A 23,729-nucleotide genomic window follows, 5' to 3' on the forward strand; every position below is an offset into this window, starting at 1 on the left:
CAATAGCGAGCGTTGCCTCTCCATGCACTCTGTCTAGATAACAGGTTTCAGAGGAACAGCCGTGTTAGTCTGTATTCGCAAAAAGAAAAGGAGTACTTGTGGCACCTTAGAGACTAACCAATTTATTTGAGCATGAGCTGTAGCTCACAAAAGCTCATGCTCAAATTGGTTAGTCTCTAAGGTGCCACAAGTACTCCTTTTCTTTTTGTCTAGATAACGTGTCTAGCTGTGTGAGGTGCTAATGACCCTGTTGTTAGTAACAGGATCTGATCCAAAGCCTCCTGAAGCCGGAGAGAGTTTTGCCATTGATCCCAGTGGGTTTTGGATCAGGCTCCTGGAAACGTTCATTCGAATATCTTAATGCGCTTCACAAACATTAGTTAATTACACTCCACTTGAGTCCAAATTGTAAGGTTTTGTGGTTTAAAAAAATCCGTTTGTCACACCAAAGCCCACCATACATGATTCTGCAGGTATTTATTTATTTATTTGGTTTAAGATTCCATTGTCAACAGGTTTGAAGCGAAACCTGCCCCTGTGGTGTTAGGAACCCCAGCGCTGAATCATTGTGAGAGCACAGGAGAAACCAGCTACTGAAACTGACTTGAGATGCCTGTGAAACAGACATACCCATTTTCATTTGTCTCATCTAGCCACTAGACTGGGACTCAGGTGATTTGGATTCTGATTCTGACATTTGGTTTGTGACTTGGGCAGTTAACCTCTTTGGGTACATCTTCACTACCTGCTGCATTGACGGGTAGTGATCGATCTATTGGGGATCGATTTATCGCGTCTCATCTAGATGCGATAAATCGATCCCCGAATTAACGCCTGTACTCCGCCTCGGTAGGAGGAGTAAGCGGCGTTGACAGGGGAGCTGCCGCGGTCGACTCACCGCCGTGAGGAGGGCCAGGTAAGTCGAACTAAGATACTTGGACTTCAGCTATGCGAATAGCGTAGCTGAAGTTGGGTATCTTAGTTCGAACCCGCCCCAGTGTAGCCCAGGCCTTTGATCCTCAGCGTCCCCTCTCTGCAAACTGGGCACAATAGTATTTATTCACCTGATGGTGATGTGACGAGTCCTAACTAAGTAATGCTTGTAAAGTGCTATGTGTTTGCAAAATATTCTGCAGGCTAATTAGTATCGGAGCCTGACAGCATCAGGATTAGAACCCAGGGCTTCTTGGTTCCCATCCCTGAGCTGCAATTTACGAGCTCGTTCCACCACTAGGATAATTCCTCACCCCATAAGCCAAGATTGGATATTTCTCTAAAAGATATGCTATGGCTCAAACAGAAGGGAGGGCTGGATGCAGGAATTACTAGGTGAAGTTCTGTGATCTGGGTTATGCAGGAGGTCAGATGAGATGATTACAATGGTCCCTTCTGGCCTTGGTATCTCTGGATAGTTGAAATAATTTGTCTAAGAGGTGCTGCAGTAATGAAACAAGTGAATTTTGTGCACACAAATATTCTTATAAAGAATAGTTTCCCCAGCACTGTGTTGCTGGTTCCCTTTTGGAGCATAAGCAGAGGCTGGCCACATGCTCCTGTTCTGAGCTTTTGTGGTTTAAAACAAAACAAAACAAGAAAAAGGTTGACCACACAACGTTTCTGCAATTTTTTTTTTTTAAATTCCAGTGGAAACCGGGTTGAAAAGAAACTTGCCCCTGGGGTGTCAGGAAACCAAATGTTTAAGCATTGTGATGGCACAGGAGAAACTGAAAAGTGAAACTGATTCAAGACAGCTGTGTGTCACCAGCTGTGATGAAGGTGTAAGATCCAAGGGTGGAAGTGAAGTGAGTTGAGATGGGGTTGAAAGGGCCCCACCACGGAGGCCCGTGGCCACCCATCCCCCTGCAGGGGGGCTGTGTAGGGCACCAAAATGTCTAGGGATGGCCCTGGTAGCAAACGTTGTTCTAGGCTGTTTGTTGTTGGTCGCTCTCTTCCCACTTCCTCAGAGTTGTTTGTATCCACAGCAACTGTCTGGTAATGGGCCAGTAATTCATATATGGTTCAGTGTGAGGAATGAGGAACTTCTAAGTATTTTGCAAAGGTGGCGCTAAGAAGTGGGAGGTCCCGTTGGTATTTGCATCAGTGAGGCGAAACCAGTGACTCTTGGGTTTAACCCCAACACTCCAGGCCAAAAGCCTTTTCAAGTGGAACCTTATTCAAATGAGATTTACAGACAGTTTCTTCACAATGTCTACACAAAAAGCTGTGTCCAGGCAGGGCATTGAGCTGGACTCAGGAGACCCTATTCCCTGCTCTGCAACAGGCCTCTTATGTGATCATGGAGGGTATGTCTACACTGCCCTCTAAGCCTGGGCTCTGACTCAGGTTTGAGCCCAAGCTCCCCTTCCATCCACACACACATCAGTCTCCTCGGATTAGTGAGCACTCAGGACACGGGCCCTAGGACCTGCTGTGACTCAGATCCAACGCCTGTCACTTGGCAACGTGGATGCGGCTCAAGCCACAGACCTGAGTCAGAAGGTCTGTGCAATGCAGTATGGATGTTTTAATGTGGTCCAGCAATTGCAGAGTGGACCCGCAAGTGCTGGCTTGGAAACACCGAGTGTGCAAGCACAAGTCCCGCAGACCCAGGTTTACAATGCAGTGCAGACACCCCCTTAGGGCTGGTCTACACTTGAAGCAAACACCTGTCGGGATGGTTTAATTAGGAGATGTATGTAAACCCCCGGCAGTGTGGGGCATGGGAGATGGACTCAGCTTCTTGAGGTCCTTTCCAGCCTAGATTTCTGTCAGTCCATGTTCTGTGTAGAAACTGGGTGAAGTAGTTTCTTTTGTGGTTCGGTGGATCTGGTAACACCCAAGCTGTTCTGAGTCTCCCAGGAACAGGTGGAAAAACAAGTTGGTTGACTCACTGCTTGTTTGGTTATGTCTTTAGTGGGGCAAACCATGTGAGAGAGAGGGCACACAAAGCAGTATTGGCTTGCTGTGCGTGCGGTATGTTTCCAGCTTTGTTGAATGTATTTGTTTATAAGGAGGGAATCTGGCCACATGGGCTTTAATCAAGTGCAGCGTATCCGCTTCACTGCAGACCGCAAACCTTGAAAGAACTCGGGTACTGCTAGCAACATAATGTGAAGATTAGACATTATGAGTGAAATCTAGGCTCCATTGAAGTCAACGGCAAAACTCCCTCTCACTTCAATGGGACCAGGATTTCCCCCTATGATCAGAAGGCTAAAGACCTACTAGACACTTCCTACTGTACCGTGCTGGGATCAGACAACTGAATTCTAGAAGTTGCCCCAAGTGGCGTGTGTTGTCGTGCCAGATTGCATGCGGAGTCATGCCATTAAGCCCAGATGTTGAGCCGTAGGAGCCCCGGTTCTAGAGGGGTGGAATTTCTGCAGTGGGAAGAGAATAGCCTTTTAGTTTGCAATCGGACCCTACCTGTATAAGCGCTTTAAATAGTTATCCTGGTTTCAGCACTCATGAGCGTAATCACTACCAGCTGGCAGTGCTGGCTGGCTCCAATGCCCCAAAATCTCTGGAGGCAATAAAGGGAATTCCATCATATAGCTGAGTCATATGATTGACCTTCTCCTCCAAGAAACTTTCTCTCCCAGTTTAACCCTTTCAGCCTCTTAACAGCTGTGCCAGACATCTGGATTCAAGCTTTGTTTTAATCCACCAGTGTTTTAATCCACTGTCTGTGCATCCTATTTCCATTGTTGCTGTAACGTGATGGCCTTGATCTTTCTCGCCCAGGTTGTATTTATTTTGCAGCAGCCATGGAATTGTCTGTTTCTAATACTCCTTTGAGGTTTCTGAACTTGGTTCTCCTGGCTTTTGTGCAAGAGAAAAAAGCAATTAGGCTACCCAGAACATTTTAATGTGCCAGATCTAATGTGTAAATTGGAAGCAATGATGGATTTAACAGCAGGCAGTGTCAGAATTCTGCCTTTCTCTTTAATGGTTTTTAACAAATATTCTTTCTCGTTTCACTAGAGTCTCCTTTTGGAAACCAAATCGATTTCTGTGAGTGAGTCATTCGTTTATAATAATTAAAGGTATATTTGCATAGTGCCTACCATCCCAGGGGATCCCAAAGTACTTTCCAAACAGGAATCAAATCACCCTACATGCTGAAATGGAGCCCCTCTTGGGTGGAAAGTACCTGCTGTTTAACAGCTCTCAGCAGCTATGTAGACTCAGTGATCAGATTGTTGGGACCTCTGTTTTACATCTCACATGGATGGTGGTACATCCAGTAATAGTGTCCCCTAACACTATGTGGGTTCAGTACTGACTGAGGGGGAGAGTGCCACCTACTGAATTATAAGATTGTAGCTTAGCACAGTTCTCTGAGCACCATGGTGGAGACTGTAGGTGGGAAGAAACCTGTCAGAGTTCTCGTTTGCAAAAGAAACACATGCTTCTGCATTAAAAAGCAGAGCCTAAAGTGATTAGTTCACACCCAGAGCTCCTACGTTGGGAGATGTAATTACCATGTAGTCATAGATTTTAAAGCCAAGAGGGATCATTACAGTCCCTCTGGCCTGACCTCCTACAGAGACAGACCATAGCATTTCACCAAGTGGTTTCTGCATCAGCTAAACTTTGAGTTAAGTTAAAGCATGTCTCTTAGAAAGATATCCAAGCTAGATTTAAATTTTGCTGATTCCTTCTACATAACATCTCCAAGCTATGGCCTTTCCTAGCCATCTGCACAGCTAAAATGCTCGTCCAGGCTCTCATCATCTCCCGTATCGATTGCTGCTCTATCCTTCTCTCTGCCCTTGACAAATGCAATCTTGCCTCGCGGATACCCAGTTTCTGTTGCTTTGACCTTGTTACCCCTCTCTTTGCTTGCTTCCCCTGCCTCCCCCTTTTCTATCCTATCAAACATAGGCTGTGAAGGTCAAGATAAGTCGCATATCCCCCTTCCCATCCTCCCTCCTTCACTATCAAGATGTCGACTTCCGCCTCCAATTGCATTGATCTGAGCCTCTATTGGCCTCTTGTTAAATTTTCAAACAAGCACCTTCATGCTTTCTCCCATGTTGCCCCTCATGCTTGGGAGGTGCTTTCCGTAAACATCTGCAAAGCTACCTCATCCCTCCTTCGAAACTTTCCTTTGCCGTCTTGCCTAGAAAAAGATTGGTTTAATCTGAGGATGTGCTGAGACCACTGTCTGTCCTGCTGACAGCACTATCTGTGTTTTCTTGTATTTCCTCCTCTGTCTGTCATCTGTCTGTTGTCTCTTGTCTTATAGTTAGATTGTAACTCTTTGGGGGCAGGGACCATCTCTTTGTTCTGTGTTTGTACAGCGCCTAGCACAGCAGGCTCTTGGTCCGTGACTAGGGCTCATAGGTGCTACGGTAATACAAACAACAATAATAATCACCAGTCTTTGCCCTCCACATCATCTATACCTGCTTTAGATCCTTGGGGCCCTACGGTCGATGGATTGCTCATACCCAGATTCTCTTATGGGGCTCTTACAAGACCCTTTAGGAATTTCATTTTGGCATTTCTTTACCCCTCTTTCTTCCAGTGCCCCAGCTCTGCTCTGCATGTGCTCAGATGATGCTGGACAAATAACCATGCATAAAGAGCACTGTACAATAAATACAGGGAGCTGCTGTCCCAAGGGGCTTACAGCATAAGTGCCCAGTCCTGTTCCCACTGAAGTCAAGAGAGCAAATGCCTCGTTAGCATTAAGGCCCTGAAGTCGAAGGAATTCACCAGATGTAAGTCTGGTCACGGAACAGTGCAGAGTTAAAACACTCTGGTCACTCGATTTCTGATCTAAAAGGGACTGTTCTTCAACAAAAAAACTTTGAAAACAGACTCCAATGAGAGACTGCTGAATTGGAATTAATTTGCAAATTGGATACAATTAACTTAGGCTTGAATAGAGACTGGGAGTGGTCGAGTCATTATACAAAGTAAAACTATTTCCCCTTGTTTATTCCCCCCCCCCCCCCACTGTTCCTCAGATGTTCTTGTAAACTCCTGGAAATGTGCTGGAAATGGCCCACCTTGATTATCACTTCAAAAGGTTTTCTCTCCCCCCACCCCACTCTCCTGCTGGTAATAGCTCATCTTAAGTGATCACTCTCCTTTCAATGTGTATGATAAACACCCATTTTTTTCATGGTCTGTGTGTGTATATAAATCTCCTCACTGTATTTTCCACTTTATGCATCCGATGAAGTGAGCTGTGGCTCACAAAAGCTTATGCTCAAATAAATTGGTTTGTCTCTAAGGTGCCACAAGTCCTCCTTTTCTTAAAACAAAGTTTGGCACTTTCCATCTAAAGGATATGAAAGTACTTTCCAAACCCTCATGCCTTTACTCTCACAGCACTTCAAGGTAGTGGGTGAGTTTTATATTAGTCTCTTGGGGAAACTGAAGCAGGGATAAGTGAAGTTCCTCTCTGAAAGGAAGTGAACTGCAGAGCACAGAACCCAGGTCTCCTTGATTCCCAGGCTGTGCGTTGACCACGAGACCATGCGGTTTCCTCTCTCAAAATGTATCACTCTGTTGTATTGTCCATGCCAGAGCTTCCTGGCAGACTGTGATGAGTCACCCAAAAGGTGTTCCAAACTGTACAGGGCGTGGCACAGAGAGTGATCAGGTAAGGTGAGCTATTACCAGCAGGAGAGCTGGGGGGGGGAGGAGTGGGGGGGGGAAGGAGACACCTTTTGTAGTGATAATCAAGGTGGGCCATTTCCAGCAGTTGACAAGAACTTCTGAGGAACAGTGGGGAGGAAATATATTGGGGAAATAGTTCCCTTCCCCCCCACTCTCCTGCTGGTAATAGCTCACCTTACCTGATTACTCTTGTTACAGTGTGAATGGTAACACCCATTGTTTCATGTTCTCTATGTATATAAATCTCCCCACTGTATTTTCCACTGAATGCATCCAATGAAGTGAGCTGTAGCTCACGAAAGCTTGTGCTCAAATAAATTTGTTAGTCTCTAAGGTGCCACAAGTCCTCCTTTTTCTTTTTGTGACTACAGACTAACACAGCTGCTACTCTGAAACTTACTTCCTGTTTGCCCCTAATTTATATAGTAATATTCTTAGCTATACCTTAACCAATCGTTCTACTGAAATTTACCTAACCAATCCTAACATATTGTAACATGATTAGCTAACCAATTATATCCCACCACCTTAATTAGTTTACATCCAGCAAAATTAATTATACAGCAGACAGAAACAATCACAGAACCAGACAGAGACCATGCAAATAAACAATAGCAAAGTGGGAACTATAATGACAAGACAATACAGAAGTGAGGATTTCACAGCTACATCTATAAAGACATAAGGGTTTCCCAGCTGTGTCTATTGATAAGTGAGTTCTTACCAGACAGAAAACTATCAACCTAAATGTCCTTTTACATCTTCTAGGCTCTTCCCTTTCTCTGGAGGTGATAGGTCAGATCACCTTCCTCACATTCCAAACTAGTCAATATGGGGCTGTTAGGATGTGACCGGTCGCTTCCCAGCTTATGGCTGCCTCTGCTGCTTAGCTAAAGGCATTGGCCTAAGAACAGGGTCTCAGACTGCGACAGTGAGAGAAGGCCCTTACACAGATTCTTTCTTGTATACCTCTATTACTAGCTAAATGATAAACATATACCTACATTCTTAAAGTATAGGCCTTTACAGGCAGGCCTGAATATCTATATCCTAACAGGTTGCATTTCTCTGGTTTTGTTTATGAGAAGGTCACGCAGGACAGTATCAAAAGTCGTACAAAAGATATACCCCCCCTCCCACGGCTTGTTACCCCGGCAAAGAAAGCTATCAGGCTGGTTTGACATGATTTGTTTTTGACAAATCCATGCTTACTGTTACTTATCACCTTATTATCTTCTAGATGTTTGCAAATTGCTTGCTTGATTATTTGCTCCATTATTTTTCTGAGTGACTGACGTGTCCGGTGTCGTCATGCTGGTTGATGTCAAGCCGTTTTAATTTTTAAAAGCTGCCCCAGCTGGGCATCTCCGTGGTGCCTGTGTGTGGGTGCTGACACCCATGGCAGGATTTTAGGGCCAGTGGGAGAGTCTTTGGGAATCCTTAAGGACAGTGGAACTGGTGCTGGATTGCCAGCTGCAGGGAGGGAGAGAGTCCTTTGTGCACCATGGAGCACCGACTGTCCCCAAGTCACTATCCAGGAGGGACTTGACAGGAGGGCAGAGGCAGGATGGGAGAGGCTCAGGGGCAGCCAGTGCAGAAGCTCTATTAGTGGCTGTGCAGTGACTCCACTGGATGCCCTGCAAATGTGCCCCCTTTTCTCCCCCCGGCCTCATCCCTGCATGGGGTACGATTTCCACAGGACTCAAGTCTCTCCCTGACTGACATTCCAGGATCCACCCCCAGTGCAGTGCAGCTGATTTCTGCGCTCTGCTTTGGGGGTTGCTTTGTGTCTGGCTGGAGGGTTTATTTTCCCCTAGGCTCTGCACATGAGGACAGGCTCAGCATGATGTCCAAATCAGCACTCAGTCTGTGTGTCTTAGGTAATTGCATGGTCCCCATCACCACCATATCTGGGTGCCTCACAATCTCATTGTACTTCTCACAAAACCCCTGTGCGGCAGGGAAGTACTGTATCCCCATTGCAGAGGTGGGCAAGTGAAGCTCAGAGGGGCTAAGTGACTTGCCCAAGGTCACAGAGGAAGTGACTGGCAGAACAGAGAATTAAACCCAAGTCTCCCCAATCCCAGGCTAATGCTCTGACCACCAGACCACCTTCCTCTGCCTGCTGGCCTGACAGTGGGTTAATCCCGTGACCAGGACCTTTGAGGAACAGGGACGCATTTGGTTTCCAGGTGCAAGTGTGTGCTCCCTGCATCCCTGACTCAGTATGAAGCACTGTATAAAAAGCCAAACAGTGCAGGCTCCTGTGATGTGGGATTCCCAGCTTGTTTTCCCCTTAGCAGCAGGATTTGGATAGCTGGTGGTGCCTAAAACAGGTGTTTTGTTCAGACTTGTACAAGAACCTGGTTTAACCGGTGTTTCTTGATTGTTTCTCCTGCCAGACCGGAGCAGACCTGAGGTCCAGTTAGTCCTGTATCCTGTCTCTGGAAGGTTGCTAGTAACAGGTCTTAATCCCACCCTCCCCTAAAGTAGGGTTCTCTCTGCCCCCTGTGTGTGTCTCCTCCTGATCTCTGAGAGTGTGTCCACACAGCAAACCCCCCTATGGCAGTGAGTCTGAGAGCCCGGGTCAACTGACGAGGGCCCAGGGGCTCACACTGCAGGGCTAAACATAGCAGTGTAGACGCCTGGGCTTTGAGACCTTCCCAACTCAGAGCCCGGGCTCCGGCCTGCAAGTCTCTACTGCTCTTCTTACCCCCGCCGCGATAGTCCCGCCAGCCTGCTGACCTGGGCTCTGAGACTCACCGGCTGCCGGGTGGGTTTTTATTGTTTTGTTCTGCTGTGTAGATGCCCCCTCAGAGTATTTAATCCCTCAGGCTACGTCTACACGACAAGCCGGAGCTGCAGCAGTGAGTGTCAGAGCCTGGGTCTGCAGGCTTGGGCTTGCTACTTTTAGTGCTGCAGTGCTGTGGAAGCATTTGGGCTCAGGCTCTGAAGCCTGGGGAGAGGGGTGGATTCAAAGCCCAGCTCCAGCCCAAGCCCGAACGTCTATCAGTATTTTTAGAGCTGTAGAACAAGCCCAAATCTGCAGACCCTGGCTCTGAGGCTCCCTGCCGTGATTCCTGCTTTCTGGGTAGAATCATAGAATCATAGAATATCAGGGTTGGAAGGGACCCCAGAAGGTCATCTAGTCCAACCCCCTGCTCGAAGCAGGACCAATTCCCAGTTAAATCATCCCAGCCAGGGCTTTGTCAAGCCTGACCTTAAAAACCTCTAAGGAAGGAGATTCTACCACCTCCCTAGGTAACGCATTCCAGTGTTTCACCACCCTCTTAGTGAAAAAGTTTTTCCTAATATCCAATCTAAACCTCCCCCACTGCAGCTTGATTGGCTTGATTGGTAGATTGGCTTCAGACCCAAAGCACAAGGTTTAATGTCCCTTCCAAAGTTTTTGTTGTTAGTTGTAACTCTGGATAGCCTTGCTATCCACAGAAACAGCCAATCCCTCTTTGAATCCCGTTTAGTTCATGGCTGCAATGAGCCCCTCGGTTTAATCACATGTGGTGAGACAGAATATTTTCTTTTAGAGCTTTTGTATAAGTGGTTTACAGTTCCCTCTCTCCTTGGCGTTTATCAGCATTCAGTTTCATCTGCCTGGATGTTGCCCATTCCCGCAGTTTGGGAAGGTCTCCCTGAAGTTCCTTGTAGACCACTCGGATCCTGGCTAAACTAAATAACTTTGTGTCATCTGCAAATTTTGCTACCTCACTGCTCACCCCCCTTTCCAGATTGTTGTTAAATACATTTAAACAACCCAAGACTTAGTATGGAACCTTCAGGCCTGCTGTTTTGTAATGATGGGAATTGACCATTTAATCCTACTCTTGACTGTCTGCTAGTTTTTGATCCATGACAGTACTTATCCATGACTGCTTAGCTTCTTTAGTAGCCTTTTGTCCGGGACCTTATCTGGGGTATTTTGTAAGGGAAAATCAATTGTCATCAGGTTCTCCTTTATATCCACTGCATTACTGACACGTTTAAAGAATTTGGAGAGATTAGTGAGACACTATTCTCCATTGCTGAAACCAGGTTGGTCATATCCTGATCTTCCAGGTGTTTCATTATTCTGGTTTTAATGATCACTTCATGCAGTTTGCCAGGTACAGATACAAGGTTGGCTGGCATGCAATTTCTCAGATCACCCATAGAACCCATTTCAAATCTAAGAACATTTGCTGCCCTCCACTCTTCTGGATCATTGGCTGTGCTACATTCAGAAATATGATTTGAAGAGAGTCCAGCGGAGGGCAACGAAAATTATTAGTGGGCTGGGGCACATGACTTAGGAGGAGAGGCTGAGGGAATTGGAGTTATTTAGTCTGCAGAAGAGAAGAATGAGGGGGGATTTGATAGCAGCCTTCAACTACCTGAAGAAAGGGGGTTCCAAAGAGGATGGAGCTAGGCTGTTCTCAGTGGTGGCAGGTGACAGAACAAGAAGCAGTGGTCTCAAGTTGCAGGTGGGGAGGTCAAGATTGGATATTAGGAAACACTATTTCACGGGAAGGGTGGTGAAGCACTGGGATGGGTTACCTAGGGAGGTGGTGGAATCTCCATCCTTAGAGGTTTTTAAGGCCTGGCTTGACAAAGCCCTGGCTGGGATGATTTAGTTGGTGTTGGCCCTGCTTTGAGCAGGGGATTGGACTAGATGACCTCCTGAGGTCTCTTCCAACCCGAATCTTCTATGATTCTGTGCTTCTCACCAAGGGAATGGAAATCAGTTTGGATACAAAGAGTAAAAAGCTGAATATCCTCAAGGTTCAGAAATACTGTTGGTTAAAAAAGAAAAACGGGTCACATTTTATATTAAGGTTTTATTTATAAAGGGTTAATAAATAATCAGATGTTATACACTTGCTACAAACGTAAGTAACGTGTTGAAGATGGTTAAAAGTCACTTATTGACCTGTTTGGATTGTGTACCAATTGATTAACCATTTATTAAAACCTCTACTAATCCTTTAATCCTTCATAAACTATTTGTCAGTGGATTCTTGATATAAAGTGTGACCAAAGACTGCAAAAAGTGCTGTAGAATTTGATAAAGAAGAAGAATCTTTCTATGCAGTTTTCAAAGAAACCCATAAAATGCTATGTAGCAGGGGTATACATCTCTGAGATTCACTATTAAATGGCTTCAAAATGCTACAGAATGGTTCGCATGTTATTAGTTCTATTACAGGAACGCTCAGTGTTAATTGGGGCTCCATTGCACGAGGCACTGTACAAAGACGTAGGGCTTGTCTTCACGTACTGCGCTACGACGGTGCAGCTGAGCCGCTGTAACGCTTTTGTGAAAACGCCCGAGAGGGCTTCTCCTGTCGGAGTAGTTCATCCACCTCCCTGAGAGGCAGTAGCTGTATTGATGGGAGAAGCTCTCTCATCAACATAGCGTATTTACGCAGGAGGGTTAAAGCAGTATAACTGCATTGTTTGGGGGTGTGAATTTTTCACACCCTTGAGCGACGTGGTTATACGAATGTGAGTATGTAGTGTAGACCTGGCCATAGTAACATACAATCCCTGCTTTGGAGAGCTTAGAATCCAAGGGTAGGCTTCACCAAGGTATTTAGGCACCTAATGCCCATTAATTTGAAATCAGTAGGTGTTAGGTGTCTAAATACCCTGGTGAATTCCACGCAAATAGATAAGGCAGACCAAGGAAGGAGGGGAAATGGAGGTAGTGACTTGCCCAAGGTCACGTAGCAGGTCAGTGACAGAGCTGGGAATAGAACACAGGTCTCCTGAGCTACCGTGCCCTGTCTACTAGCCGTGTCTAGTACCCGTGCCCTGTCTACTAGCCCACATGTCTCCCCATCCATAGAATTAAATTTTCTATTCAATTTATTGGCCTAGCCCAGCGAACGGAAGGTCTGCTTGAGGTTCGTGCCATTAGCAGCGGCAGCCTTCTCCAGTGGGCACAAGGCTTCTTGCTCCACACCAGTCACCAAAGCTGGCTCGGAGCAGAGGAGATGCTGCACCTTGGAATGTCCCAGGCTCCTGCTGGAGATACTGATACCGGCTGACGTGCCGGCAGTGCACTTCCACACACACCCCTGCTACTTCGAGGCGTGATCTAAGCCCTATATTCTCAGGTCGCGTTGCAGTAAAGAACAGAATTGCCCATCCACAAAGCCTTTTGCTGTTCCTGGCTCCCAGGAGAGTCCACATCAGTTGAGATGACTCAGGACCCTGGAGAGTGACTGGGATGAAGCAGAAGAAAATGAATATTTCGGTAAATGAGTCGTAACGGTGGCAGAACCTGGGTAGTGTCATCCAGTGCAATCAGCATGGATGTTGTTTTGGGCTCATTTAGGCACTGAGTAATGAGCATTTTTGCTGCTAATCAGATTGATAACTAAGGCAAACTAAAATATTTAGTTTGCTCTCAGCAGAAGTCTCCTAAATTAAGAGTTTTCATCTCACCCAGGTAAGAGTAGGCAGATTTGCCTAGCAGTCGTCATGAATAATTACCCTGGTTAGGATGGGGGTGGGTTAGAAGCCAGGTTTTTTTTCTCCATACTAATCCTAATCATTTAACTAAATTAATTGCTTCCAAACAGATGTCCAAATGTGTCCATCGCCTAGTCCCCTGGACAAGGAGCTACTCGTCACCAATCCTTATGCAGTTACTTGTTCTAACTTTCTAGCCATTGAGCAGTGATTCCCAATGTCTTTGGGCGATGCCTATTTACCAGAATAATACCTTGGCTCAATTGGTGCCCATCACCGAGATCGCTGCATATTCTACCCCGTGGATCAGGTGGTGCAGACAGCCCGGTGTAAGGACACTCTCTTACCCTATGGGAGGCAGGCATAGATGCGGGTGTCTAGAATGCCAGTCAAAGGAGTTGGTATGCAGTGTGTGGGAGCCACCATGCTGGTGGAGAACTAGCGTGGACAGGTTCAGGTGCGACTGTATCTCGTGGGTGTACATGGGACATGATTTCCTCGTCTCCTCTGGGTTGATAAAATCACGCCTGCTCCCAGGATGCCAGTGGCTTGTTGAAAGAGCGCAATTAATCGAGAAAGACATGGCTCTGTGCCAGGAGGCCTTTTTAATTAAAAGAGGTTGGGACATCTGAGAATCTCTATTAAACCTGGCGTCGCCACTGAAGTCATGGAGCGTGTGTGTGTCTGAATTTGGATGGCGGGGAGGGTAGAGCATCCCCTTGCTTGCTAACGTCTCTGGGGGGGAAGGGGGGTGTCCTGTGTCACAGACCTCTGGGGCCACGTACGCTTCCCCGTTGCAATCGTGTGACTTCTCCTGTGTTCCTGCTGACTTTGAAGGGATGTAGGGGTGGAGCTGGCTGCTCCCACAGCTCAGGCATAGCTTGTTACAGTTCATACTAACAGGGCAATGGGAGCCCGTGCCTTTAACAATGCTGGTGGAATGCTCCTGCCCTGCCTGGCCCTAAGCTTGGGGCATAGGTCCTGCATGCCAGGTGGAAAGAGGAGCAGCTGAGCCAGCCTTTTGGGCTGGGTACCAACGTTCCTTATTGCCTGGCTTAGAGGCACATGTTTGCTCACAGGGTGTGGGAGGCTGGGCAGGTGGGTGGGTGTGGCTGGTTCTCTGCCACTGGGGCATAAATGGGGGGTGCGGGGCTGCTGTCCTTCCTCAACGCAAACTTCCCCGCTCATCAAAGCCCTGGTAAACTCTGGTACGCACCTGCTTCTTTATTGGAACCATGCACGGCAGCATCTTCCCTGTGGTTTGCTTGAAGGGCTGCACCCTTCCTACATGGACTTTGTTATTTCACTAGGACATCAGAGGCTGCAGGCATAGCGCTATTTGGGTTTTTATACTGTGCTCGTCACCATGATATCTGAGCACCTGAGGTGTCATGGAGGGGGGAAAATGGGATCTATCCCGTCACGCTGTTTGGTGGTCTGTTAGATGAGCTTTAACCTAGTGGAAGCATCTGTTTCCTGTCATTCAGGTGGCCTCTTTTCCTCTCTGTATCTGAATGTTTTTGCTGGGCACTACAGAGCGGGAAGAGTGAGCCTGGTTCTAGGCAGGGCTCTGTGTCTCATCCATGTTGCTTTGTCCCCTAGCGGCTGGGGTGAAGGATGTTCTCCTCAGTGAAGCCCTACGAGAATCAGGACTTCTCGGCCCTGAAGAAACACTGCCAGCGGCAGAAGGTGCTCTTCGAGGACCCGCTCTTCCCCGCCACTGACGACTCCCTCTTCTACAAGTCACGCGTTCAAGGCGTCCAGTGGAAACGTCCGAACGTAAGTGAGGCTTGAATGTCCTCCCTGTGCACATCCTTGTGCCGCTCCCCGGGGTCACACCTTAAAAATCAAATAACTGCTCCCCAGCACGCTATCTACCGTAGGTACCCTGTTACCGTAGTATCTGAGCTCCTCGCCATCTCTAATATATCAGGTGGGTAGCCGTGTTTAGTCTGTATCCACAAAAACTATGAGGAGTCCGGTGGCACCTTAAAGACTAACAGATTTATTTGGGCATAAGCTTTCGTGGGTAAAAACCCCATTTCTTCAGATGCATTACCCATGAAAGTGTATGCCCAAATAAATCTGTTAGTCTTTAAGGTGCCGCCGGACTCCTTGTTGTTTTTCATCTCTAATGTATCGATCCTCCCATCAATTCATAGAATCCTAGACTATCAGGGTTGGAAGGGACCTCAGGAGGTCATCTAGTCCGACCCCCTGCTCAAAGCAGGACCAATCCCCAACTAAATCAAATTCTGGGAAGTAGGGCTCTGCTATTATCCCCATTGTAGAGATGGGGAAACTGAGGCACAGAGAGACTTGTCCAAGGTCACAGAGGAGGTCTGTAGCACAGCAGGGAACTGACCCTGGGTCCCTTGATTCTCAAGATGGCCTGCTAATCACTGGATTGTCTTTTCTTTACCTTGTTCTTGTGTGCGCTCAAAGCAAGGGAGCTGTCTGAAGGGAAGCATGACCTGTCGGACGTGTGGCACGACAGTGTGTTTAGTGGTTGGAACAGGAATCTGGGAATTGGGACTCCTGAGTTCTACAGGCCACATCCCGGATACCAGCAGCTCCCGTTGGGACCGGTCCTGCTCCTCTGAAGTCAGTGGGAGTTCTGGCATTGTCTTCAATGGCAGTCCCTTCTGGCTCATTGACGCCAATTGGAGTTGCAGGTGTTCAAGATGTTTGTTTGCTCCTTCCTCTGCCACTAACTCAGCACATGACCTTGGGCTTGTCCCTCAACGGTGACTTGTAATCATAATTCAACTGTGTTTGTAAAGTGAATATAACAATAGACCTAAGCTATAGGAGGGCTAGATGTTGTTGCTAATCCTCTCAGGGACTAACTGATGTTTGCAAAGTGCTGCTAAGATCCTAGTGGCTGGGTTTTATTTATTTGGTTTTGGATGATTATCACGCAGTTCTAACCCATTATTTAATGGCTTGTCAGCTGCAGCAGCCTCTGTCCCAAAGGTCTCCCAGAGATTTCTGTAGCTCTGGACCTCTGTTACTTGCTGGTCCCCCTTCAGGTGCTGTTTTTCCTCTTTGCTCTGCATGCGGCGATAGCCCCAGAGATGCCTACACACCCCAGAGATGGATGCGTCGGAAATACACAAAGAGACGGGAGAGTGGGGGTGCTGGGAAGTGAGGTGAATGCTGCCGGGGTGGAGGGGGGCCAGCAGCACGGTTCATCCTTGATCGCACGTGGAAAGGACGGGGCTGTGACCTGTGGTCCTGTGTCTCTGTCTGTCCGTGTCTCCTCGGCACAAGGAAATGCACTTGACGACATTCTCTTTGGCTGGGAGGGAGGTCATGCAGGGCACTGCGATCGGCTGCCAGCAGTTTGATGCACCTGGCATTTGCTCCCTGGGGTGCTCCCTGTGTTCCCAGTGCTGCATGCAGGGCCTGACTGAGGCGGTCACTTCAGCTTCCGTCGGTGATTAACCTCTGGGAATCCGGGCACTGCCTGCTCTAGCAGGCTGGACACTGGAGGTATTGGGGGTGGGCCCCATGCTGCCTGTGGGGGTGATGGGTCATGGATCTGTGTCCTGATTGATCTGAGGTCTAGCCCCACCCTGCCTCTCAGAGGGTGCTAGGTATGGGGGAGCCGTTGGGGACCTAGAGCTCCCTCATCTGGAGGCATGGGGCAGGGAGGCCGTGAGGGTGGGAGCAGTGCGTGAGGAGCTGCTGAGGTAACCTGAGTGGAGCTGAGCTCTGGCTCTGAGCTCCCACCCAGCACTGCCTCAGGTCATGTGAGCCAGCAGAGCCGGGGAGCTGGGACTCTTGGCTGGGGGGACTGCGGGGCCACCTCTGCTTGGTGACAGGGGCTGCAGTGTGGGGGCAGCGTACTGGATCAGCCGTCCTTGGGGTTGGGAGGAGGAGAGGGGTGGTCCTGCTCTCCCTCCTCCCTCCCCCCCCCCCCCCAGCTGGGGCTTTACTCTGTAGCTCGTTACACCCAACATCACCCCGTCACTCCTTTACTCCTTTCTAACCAAGCCTGTAACACATCTTAGGTCCTCCCAGAGCAACCCCCTGGCTGCAGGGAGACACCACCAGCGCTGCCTTAGTCTCCCTGCAGGGCACACCAGCTATCTACCAAGATTTCTCAGAGCTGCTCTGAGCAACTGTGGTGCCTCTCTCTGCCCCAGCTGGGAGTCTCTAGAAAGCCAGCTTGTCTTTCCAGAGTGACAGTGGAGCCTTTATCCAGGAGGGAGTGGGAGAGGGAATAAAAAGGCTTTGTGGAAAGGGAGGGTATGGGCTGAATTGATTCTTTGTGTGACGTGCATGGCAGGAGGGGCAGCTTTGGGCTGGGCCACCACCGAAGCGGGCGTGCTGCCTTGCTGAAAATGGACTGACTACACCAGCACAGTACCTCTATAGCAGTGGTCCCTAAACTTTTTTCCTCGCCCTCCCCCACCCCTGTCCACACCCCAACCCCAGAGCTGGGAACGGAGGGCCATGGAAAGGGGGCCAAGGCTGGGGCCACAGCTGGGGTCAGGGGGCGGGTCTGGGAGCTGAGCCTTGGGTGGATGGCTGGGCCGGCAACTGGGGCCAGGAGTGGAGCTGGGTGGTGCTCCCTCCCCACCCCCCGTGGTGGTGGGCTGGCCCGGCCCGCGCTCCAGCCATGCCCTCTGAATGTTCCTCCGCGCCTCTGTAGCGGGGCACGCCCCACAGTTTGGGGACCTCTGCTCTATGGGAAGCTCCCGTGTAACGTTAAGGATGCGTTGGGGTATCTTTTCAGTCAGTTTGCCTATGGGAACTGGCGGGAGCCCCATTGCTTCCAGCCTGCACTATGAGACTAGTCTGTACCAAGCACTAAAAACATGCACGATGGGGACAAACCTGGGCTGGCCCCAGGGAATGGACTGGTTGGTCCAATAGGCCTTTTTTCTGTGTCTAGCATCTTAAAGCGTGTGTGGGTGCATGGGTGGCCACACTATAGTGATGGGCACTATATAAAAACAAAGCTGGATGGATAGGCCAGAGCAAGCGGCTGGCTGAGTTCCTGGGGAGCTGATGACTTTAATGCTGCTGAGGCTTAATTGAATGGTATTTATTGTATAATTAATGATCAAGTTCCTATAGCCATAGACAGGCATCTTCATTACTCTAAATCTAAATAAATACATAATGGACTCAAGGGAACACTTGGGCAGGGCCTGGCCAGCTGGCCTAGTGGGTCTCTCCCATCGCCAGGTGTTATGGTTCCATGACAATGAGAGATCCAGCCCTGTGATACTTTGGGCTTTACCCAGGCCAGTAAGGGGCTCAGGGTGCCTAGAATACAGTTCTGCTGTGGCTCTCAGCACATGAGCATGGAGGTCTCACCCAGGCTTCCATTGCCCAGTTACTCCTTGCAGAGGGACCCCAACAACCTTTCCAGCCCCAGCTCTTCCCCCTGAAATGTCTTTGTGCAGTGCACAGCCCCTCTCACTGTAGCACTCCCAACACTGTAACAAGTTCACTGCTGCCTTAAAGAGACAATACACAGCAGCCTGTAAGCTCAGCTGGGGTTAATACAGTCTCCCCTTCAATCACTGCATGGAGTTGTTGTATAGTGCAAGTAGAACACATTTATAAGGAAAAGGATCCAGGTTTCCAGGATGTCAGGTAGAGGTAATAGAGATAGAAATGGCCACACACAAAATTGAAAATTTACTACTAAGAGTGAAACTCAACTTAACGAACTAGAGTCCTTTGCTCAAAGTTTTCTCACCATAGTCGTTCTTCTGGCATGGCTGGCTAGTTAGTCCTCAGCCAGGACCCAATCCCAGACCTGAAAGCACTGAGTGTTTTAGGTCTCCTCAAGTGAAGGATAACTTAAGGGTTCTCTCCCTTCTCTTTACAGTCCATTAAACTTTGAAATGTATTCTTCTGAAATGTAGCCCCAGATAAGGCTCCCTCCACCTCCTGGGTGTAGACGCTGTGCTGTATGGGAGCAGTCGCCAAGCTGGCTTCTCCCCCACTTGTGATTTTTACAATGCAGATGATCTTCCTGCAATCTCTGATACAAACCAGTAGCTCACTGGCCTTGCCACACCTGGCTTGAGGTGTCAGCCCCCCTTCCCTATATCTGGAAAAACCCATTTATCAACTTCCCCTGACATACCTAGTTTTAAGTCCCATATTTCCAGCCTCTCTGTGTAGGTTAGCTCTACATACACCACACACAGATATCAGTGAGTTATTAGTTTTCCAGTTATATATTACATGCCACCTTTGGATAAATACCATGACATCAGTGTGTGAGGTGCACTGAGTTGGTCAGGCCAGCTGGGACTCACTGGGACATTTCAGGGAACTCCATGCCATCTGGCATTGGAGTGCTTAAAGGGTCACACACCTTCACCCTTTCATCAATCTGGGCACAAGAGTACAGCAGACACTGATTGGCTTGCTCTGGCGATCCTGTGAGTTACAGGAACAGCCCTAGCAGGTTCACCACAAACAATATCCCCCTGGCCACCGCTGGTCCCAGGGAAGAATTGGGCTGTGCTGAGGAAGCTCTGGGCCCTCTTTCTGTCAGGGAAGGGCTTACCTCCTGAGGCATGGTGCCAGGCCAAAGTGGGTGACTCCTTATAGTTCCATTAGGGGGCTGCTCCTTGTACTGCAGGTTTGAGAAAAGCAATTCCAGAAGCTGACTTCAGTAGTTGGTGGTGCAGGGCTCTTCCCTGCTGTCTTCCTGCTCTTGCAGAGGAACTCTGTGGGACTCAGTTCTCCCCTGAGTGGCACTTAGACTGGGAATCTTCTCGCAATGGTGGCAGCTTGTGATTGCCTTTTTATTGTGTTCCTCTTCCCTAGCTAGACATGGTTCCATTCATCACACTGGCCCATAAATCTGTGTTTAGCTAATGAAATACAGTTCATGGGAAATCCCAAGGATCCAGAGCTGGCCAGTTCTGTGCACAAAATGAGGCAGGGGTCCTGTGGAAAAACTGGTACGTGATCATCCAATTAAAGATCGTATCATAAATAAGGCTCTGTTTTAGTCACGGGTATTTTTAGTAAAAGTCAAAACAAAAATTCACGGTCCATGACTTGTACTATATGGACTAAATCTAGGGGCAAGGCGGCCCGGGGGATGCTGCGGGTGCTTGGGTGGGGGGTGGCCCGGGACCCCCACTGGTGATGGGTGGGGGAGTTGGTGGGGCTAATAGGCTCCCTACCTGGCTCCGCACTTACTCGGAAGCCGCAACATCCCCCTCTCTCAGCTCCTAGGCAGAGGCGTGGCCAGGCAGCTCTGTGTACTGCCTCTGCCCCAAGTGCTGGCTCCGCAGCTCCCATTGGCCAGGAACCGCTTCTGGGGAGCCCCACTGAGGTAAACGCCGCTCAGAGCCTTCACCCCCTCTTGCTCCCCAACCCCTGCTTCAGCCCTGAACCCCCTCCCACACCCAAACTCCTGCTGCTGCTGCTGTGTGTGTGTGTGTGTGGGGGTGCGGTAGCCTGAGACTGCCCCAGCAGTGGCCAGTGTGGCTGGCCCAGGGGCTGCCCAAGCTGCTCAGGCGGCCCCCGGGCCAACTGAACCGGCTGCTGCAGAAGTCACAGAAAGTCACAAAATCCATGACTTTCATGACCTCTGTGACAAACTCGCAGCCTTAATCATAATGCATACCCACAAGGCGGGGGGGGGGGGGGGGGGAGGAGGTGAATTATGGTTGCACAGGCAACCTGAATCCTGGCATGTCCTAACTTTTGAGTGCTTGACTTTACAACCTTAACATTCTTGTAACATCATTTTTGTGTGTCCCTCCCATCCATCCATCCATCCATCCAGGGTTGAAATGCAGCTGCGTGTGTAGGGTGAAACCAGGTGACGTTACGAGTGTAACCTTCACTGTTGGAGTCACTGAGATTTTTGCAGGCTTGGGCCCCAAGATGGGAAGTGCAAGGGCGGGGGGGGGGGGGGTGGAGTTTGATGTAGGCAAAGGGTAATTGGCCAAACTGCAGGAGGCAGGGATTAGTACTACAAGGAGTCAGCAGCTCAGTCTCATCTGCAAGACAGCACCTCCCGCAGCACTGTGCCTGTACGGCCTTAATGAGATACTGCTTCAGAAGCCCCTCGGGGTCCTGTTCTGTGCATTGGCGGGTGCCTTGGCTGTCACTGGGGGTTCAGGGGGTTCAACGCTTTGCAGGACGAAATGCTACGCGTATGATCAGTAGCGTGCATCCACATGCTGCATTGCAGCTGCTGCCGACATCCAGTTACAACGACGCTGGGAGAGGAAGGGGGTTGAAGGACTTCCCATCTCGTTAGCTTGCCTCCTGCAGTGAGGGGCCCATCCAGCTCCCAGCGCCTGGCGTGATTTGCCAGGGTGAACGCTAGGAAGTCGTGTGGGTCGGAGGAAGAATCCTTCCCCTGTGGCAATGGAGTGGCTACCAAGCCTTGCTCTTCCTGCCCACTGTGCGCTGCTGCTCAGGGGACTTGCGGGGAGCACCGGTGCCACAGAGGAGCTATCTCCCACATCCAGGCCTCTCCCTCTGCAGAGCAGAGCCAGACTGGTTCCACTGCAAAGAGGCCATACGGGTGGCAGGGCCAGGATTTGTCTCCCAAGAGGTTCGCTTTCCCCATTCTTCACTGCAGGGGAGCTGGGCCCATTCTCTGTGTGTGTTTGTCCATTTTCGGTGTTGACAGAGAAGGCAGCTGTTCGTTTGTTTGCTTCCCTAGAACAGTGTGGGCCCTGGGCTGTCGCGTGGCATGTGGAAAACCCTGTTAAACCTGCACCGGAATGACACACACAGGGCTGGACAACAGAAACTGACCTTTCCAAAGCTTGCCAAAGCTTTCCCACCAGGCCTCATTTCTGCAGGCACAATGTAGCACCTACTAATCCATGCAGATGCTGTTCATTACAGTACTTTGTTATTATCAGTGTCTGGTTCATTAGTCTGTAGTTCTTTATTTTAATAAAGATATATTTGTATATATTATACATAATGTGTGTGTGTATGTGTGTATATATATATATATATAGCAGTATTTATATATTAGGATTTAGTTAATATTTCTATTGTGGTATTATATTCTATGCATGGGTATTAGGTCTATGATAGTATGTATACATTAATGATTAGTATTTAGTTATTAGTATTTATTTCTATTATGATAGCACCAAGGGGCCCCCGTGGGGGTCAGGTGCTTTTGCTATAGTAATGTACACTCATAGAATAAGAAGACGATCACTGCACCAAAGAGCAGACAGTCAAAACACGCAAGAGGAGCCACCAGGTGGAGAAAGCAAGTAAATGGGAAGTGGACAATGTGAATTAGTTGTGATCACCTTACTGTGGGGCTATCATAAGCCAGTTTTACCCTCCTTTTCTTTATGGCTGGATGGGAAAGGGGGTCCCAATTTTTTTCTCAAGTCATGAGAACGGAAGTGGTTGAGCGTCACTGACCAAATAGTAATCTCTCTCCATAACACTTTTCATCAGTAGAATAACCTACATTTCATCCAAATGTCTAACCGTTATTGTGTGAATAGTTGCCTATTTGCTGGCGTGTAATTGTAGCCATAAAACCAGAGGTCAGCGCTGACAATTTGGCCCTAACTGTTTATAGAGTAGTCACTGCTTCTGAAGAAAGAAAAGGGTCATTATCTGAAGGGGTTGCAGGGGAGGATTTTTTTTTTCTAGCTCTTCTGAAAATATTTCTCCAATATGCAATCTACCCGAAAGACACCGGTGACTTATTGCACACCACACTCCTGATCAAGTATGAGGGTGACTGCAATCTGCTCTATTTCATGTTTATTACATTCAGCTGTCTGACGTTTGGCAAGTTTATGCTGCTTGCAGTTGGGCAAAGTTTGGCTATACCTGCTCTTGTGCATCTGTGCCCCCATACCTCTGTGGAAATCAGAAGGGTAGCTACAGTCCTTTCCTATCCTGTTCATGTGTTTGCAAACCTCCCTTCCCATGGAGAAGACTCGGAATCCAAGCTGTGACAGTTCTTGCTCTTAGCCTTTGTCCTTTGCTGACCCAAGGGGCCCCCTTGCTAGATGAAAGGTATTGTGTGTGTGGTTTCTGCAGGGAGGGAGTTTGAAATGGGAAATCCCTGGGTGTCATACCATGGTCTGTCTTGGGAGGTCATCTAATCAACAGCATTAGAGCCAGATGTGACTGGGAGGTAATCCAGCAGCTGTGACAGTAAACAATGCTAATGTCATTGTTGATAACTCAGTCTGAGCATGGACAACTTTGACCCAGTTATAGCTCTCAGGGCAGTATATATGCTTTAGGGCCTGATCCTAGAACCCTTCCTCACATGAGTAGAAAGTCAGTAGTACTAATTGCATGAGTTGGGCTTACTGATGTGAGAGAAGCTTGCAAGAATTGGGCCTTGAATTTCGTAATCTTGCCTGCAAACTACGTGGAGACAGCTGGAAAGTGGCTAGATCTGGCTGGCTGAGAATTCCCCCTGAGGGTCCAGGTGCATCAGGGGTGGGGAGGAGTGGTCAAAACATACTGCACTTTGGCTATGCTCAGATGGCAGATGATCCAGAGGAATCACTGCCAGATGGTGTAAATCAGAGCAGCTCCAGGGCAGACCCTGCTGTGCGGAGCAGAAATTCAGCAAAGAAGGGAATCTGGCCCCAAATTCTTTCTTTGCTGCCACTTTA

At 48.6% G+C, this 23,729-nt stretch overlaps 1 protein-coding gene across 2 annotated transcripts in view; it reads left to right on the forward strand.

Moving 5' to 3' along the window:
- The window catches only part of CAPN5 (calpain 5), a 137,269-nt gene that overhangs the window by 22,573 nt on the left and 90,967 nt on the right, over nt 1-23,729 (forward strand). For both annotated transcript variants that reach the window (XM_048840187.2, XM_048840197.2), the window contains one exon: nt 14,710-14,886. In XM_048840187.2, the coding sequence (XP_048696144.2) occupies nt 14,725-14,886 (162 nt within the window). In that variant the 5' untranslated portion in view covers nt 14,710-14,724. The remainder of the gene's footprint in view (nt 1-14,709; nt 14,887-23,729) is intronic.

Source organism: Caretta caretta, chromosome 1 (assembly GCF_965140235.1).
Source record: "Caretta caretta isolate rCarCar2 chromosome 1, rCarCar1.hap1, whole genome shotgun sequence".
In the NCBI taxonomy this organism is placed as follows: Eukaryota; Metazoa; Chordata; order Testudines; family Cheloniidae; genus Caretta; species Caretta caretta.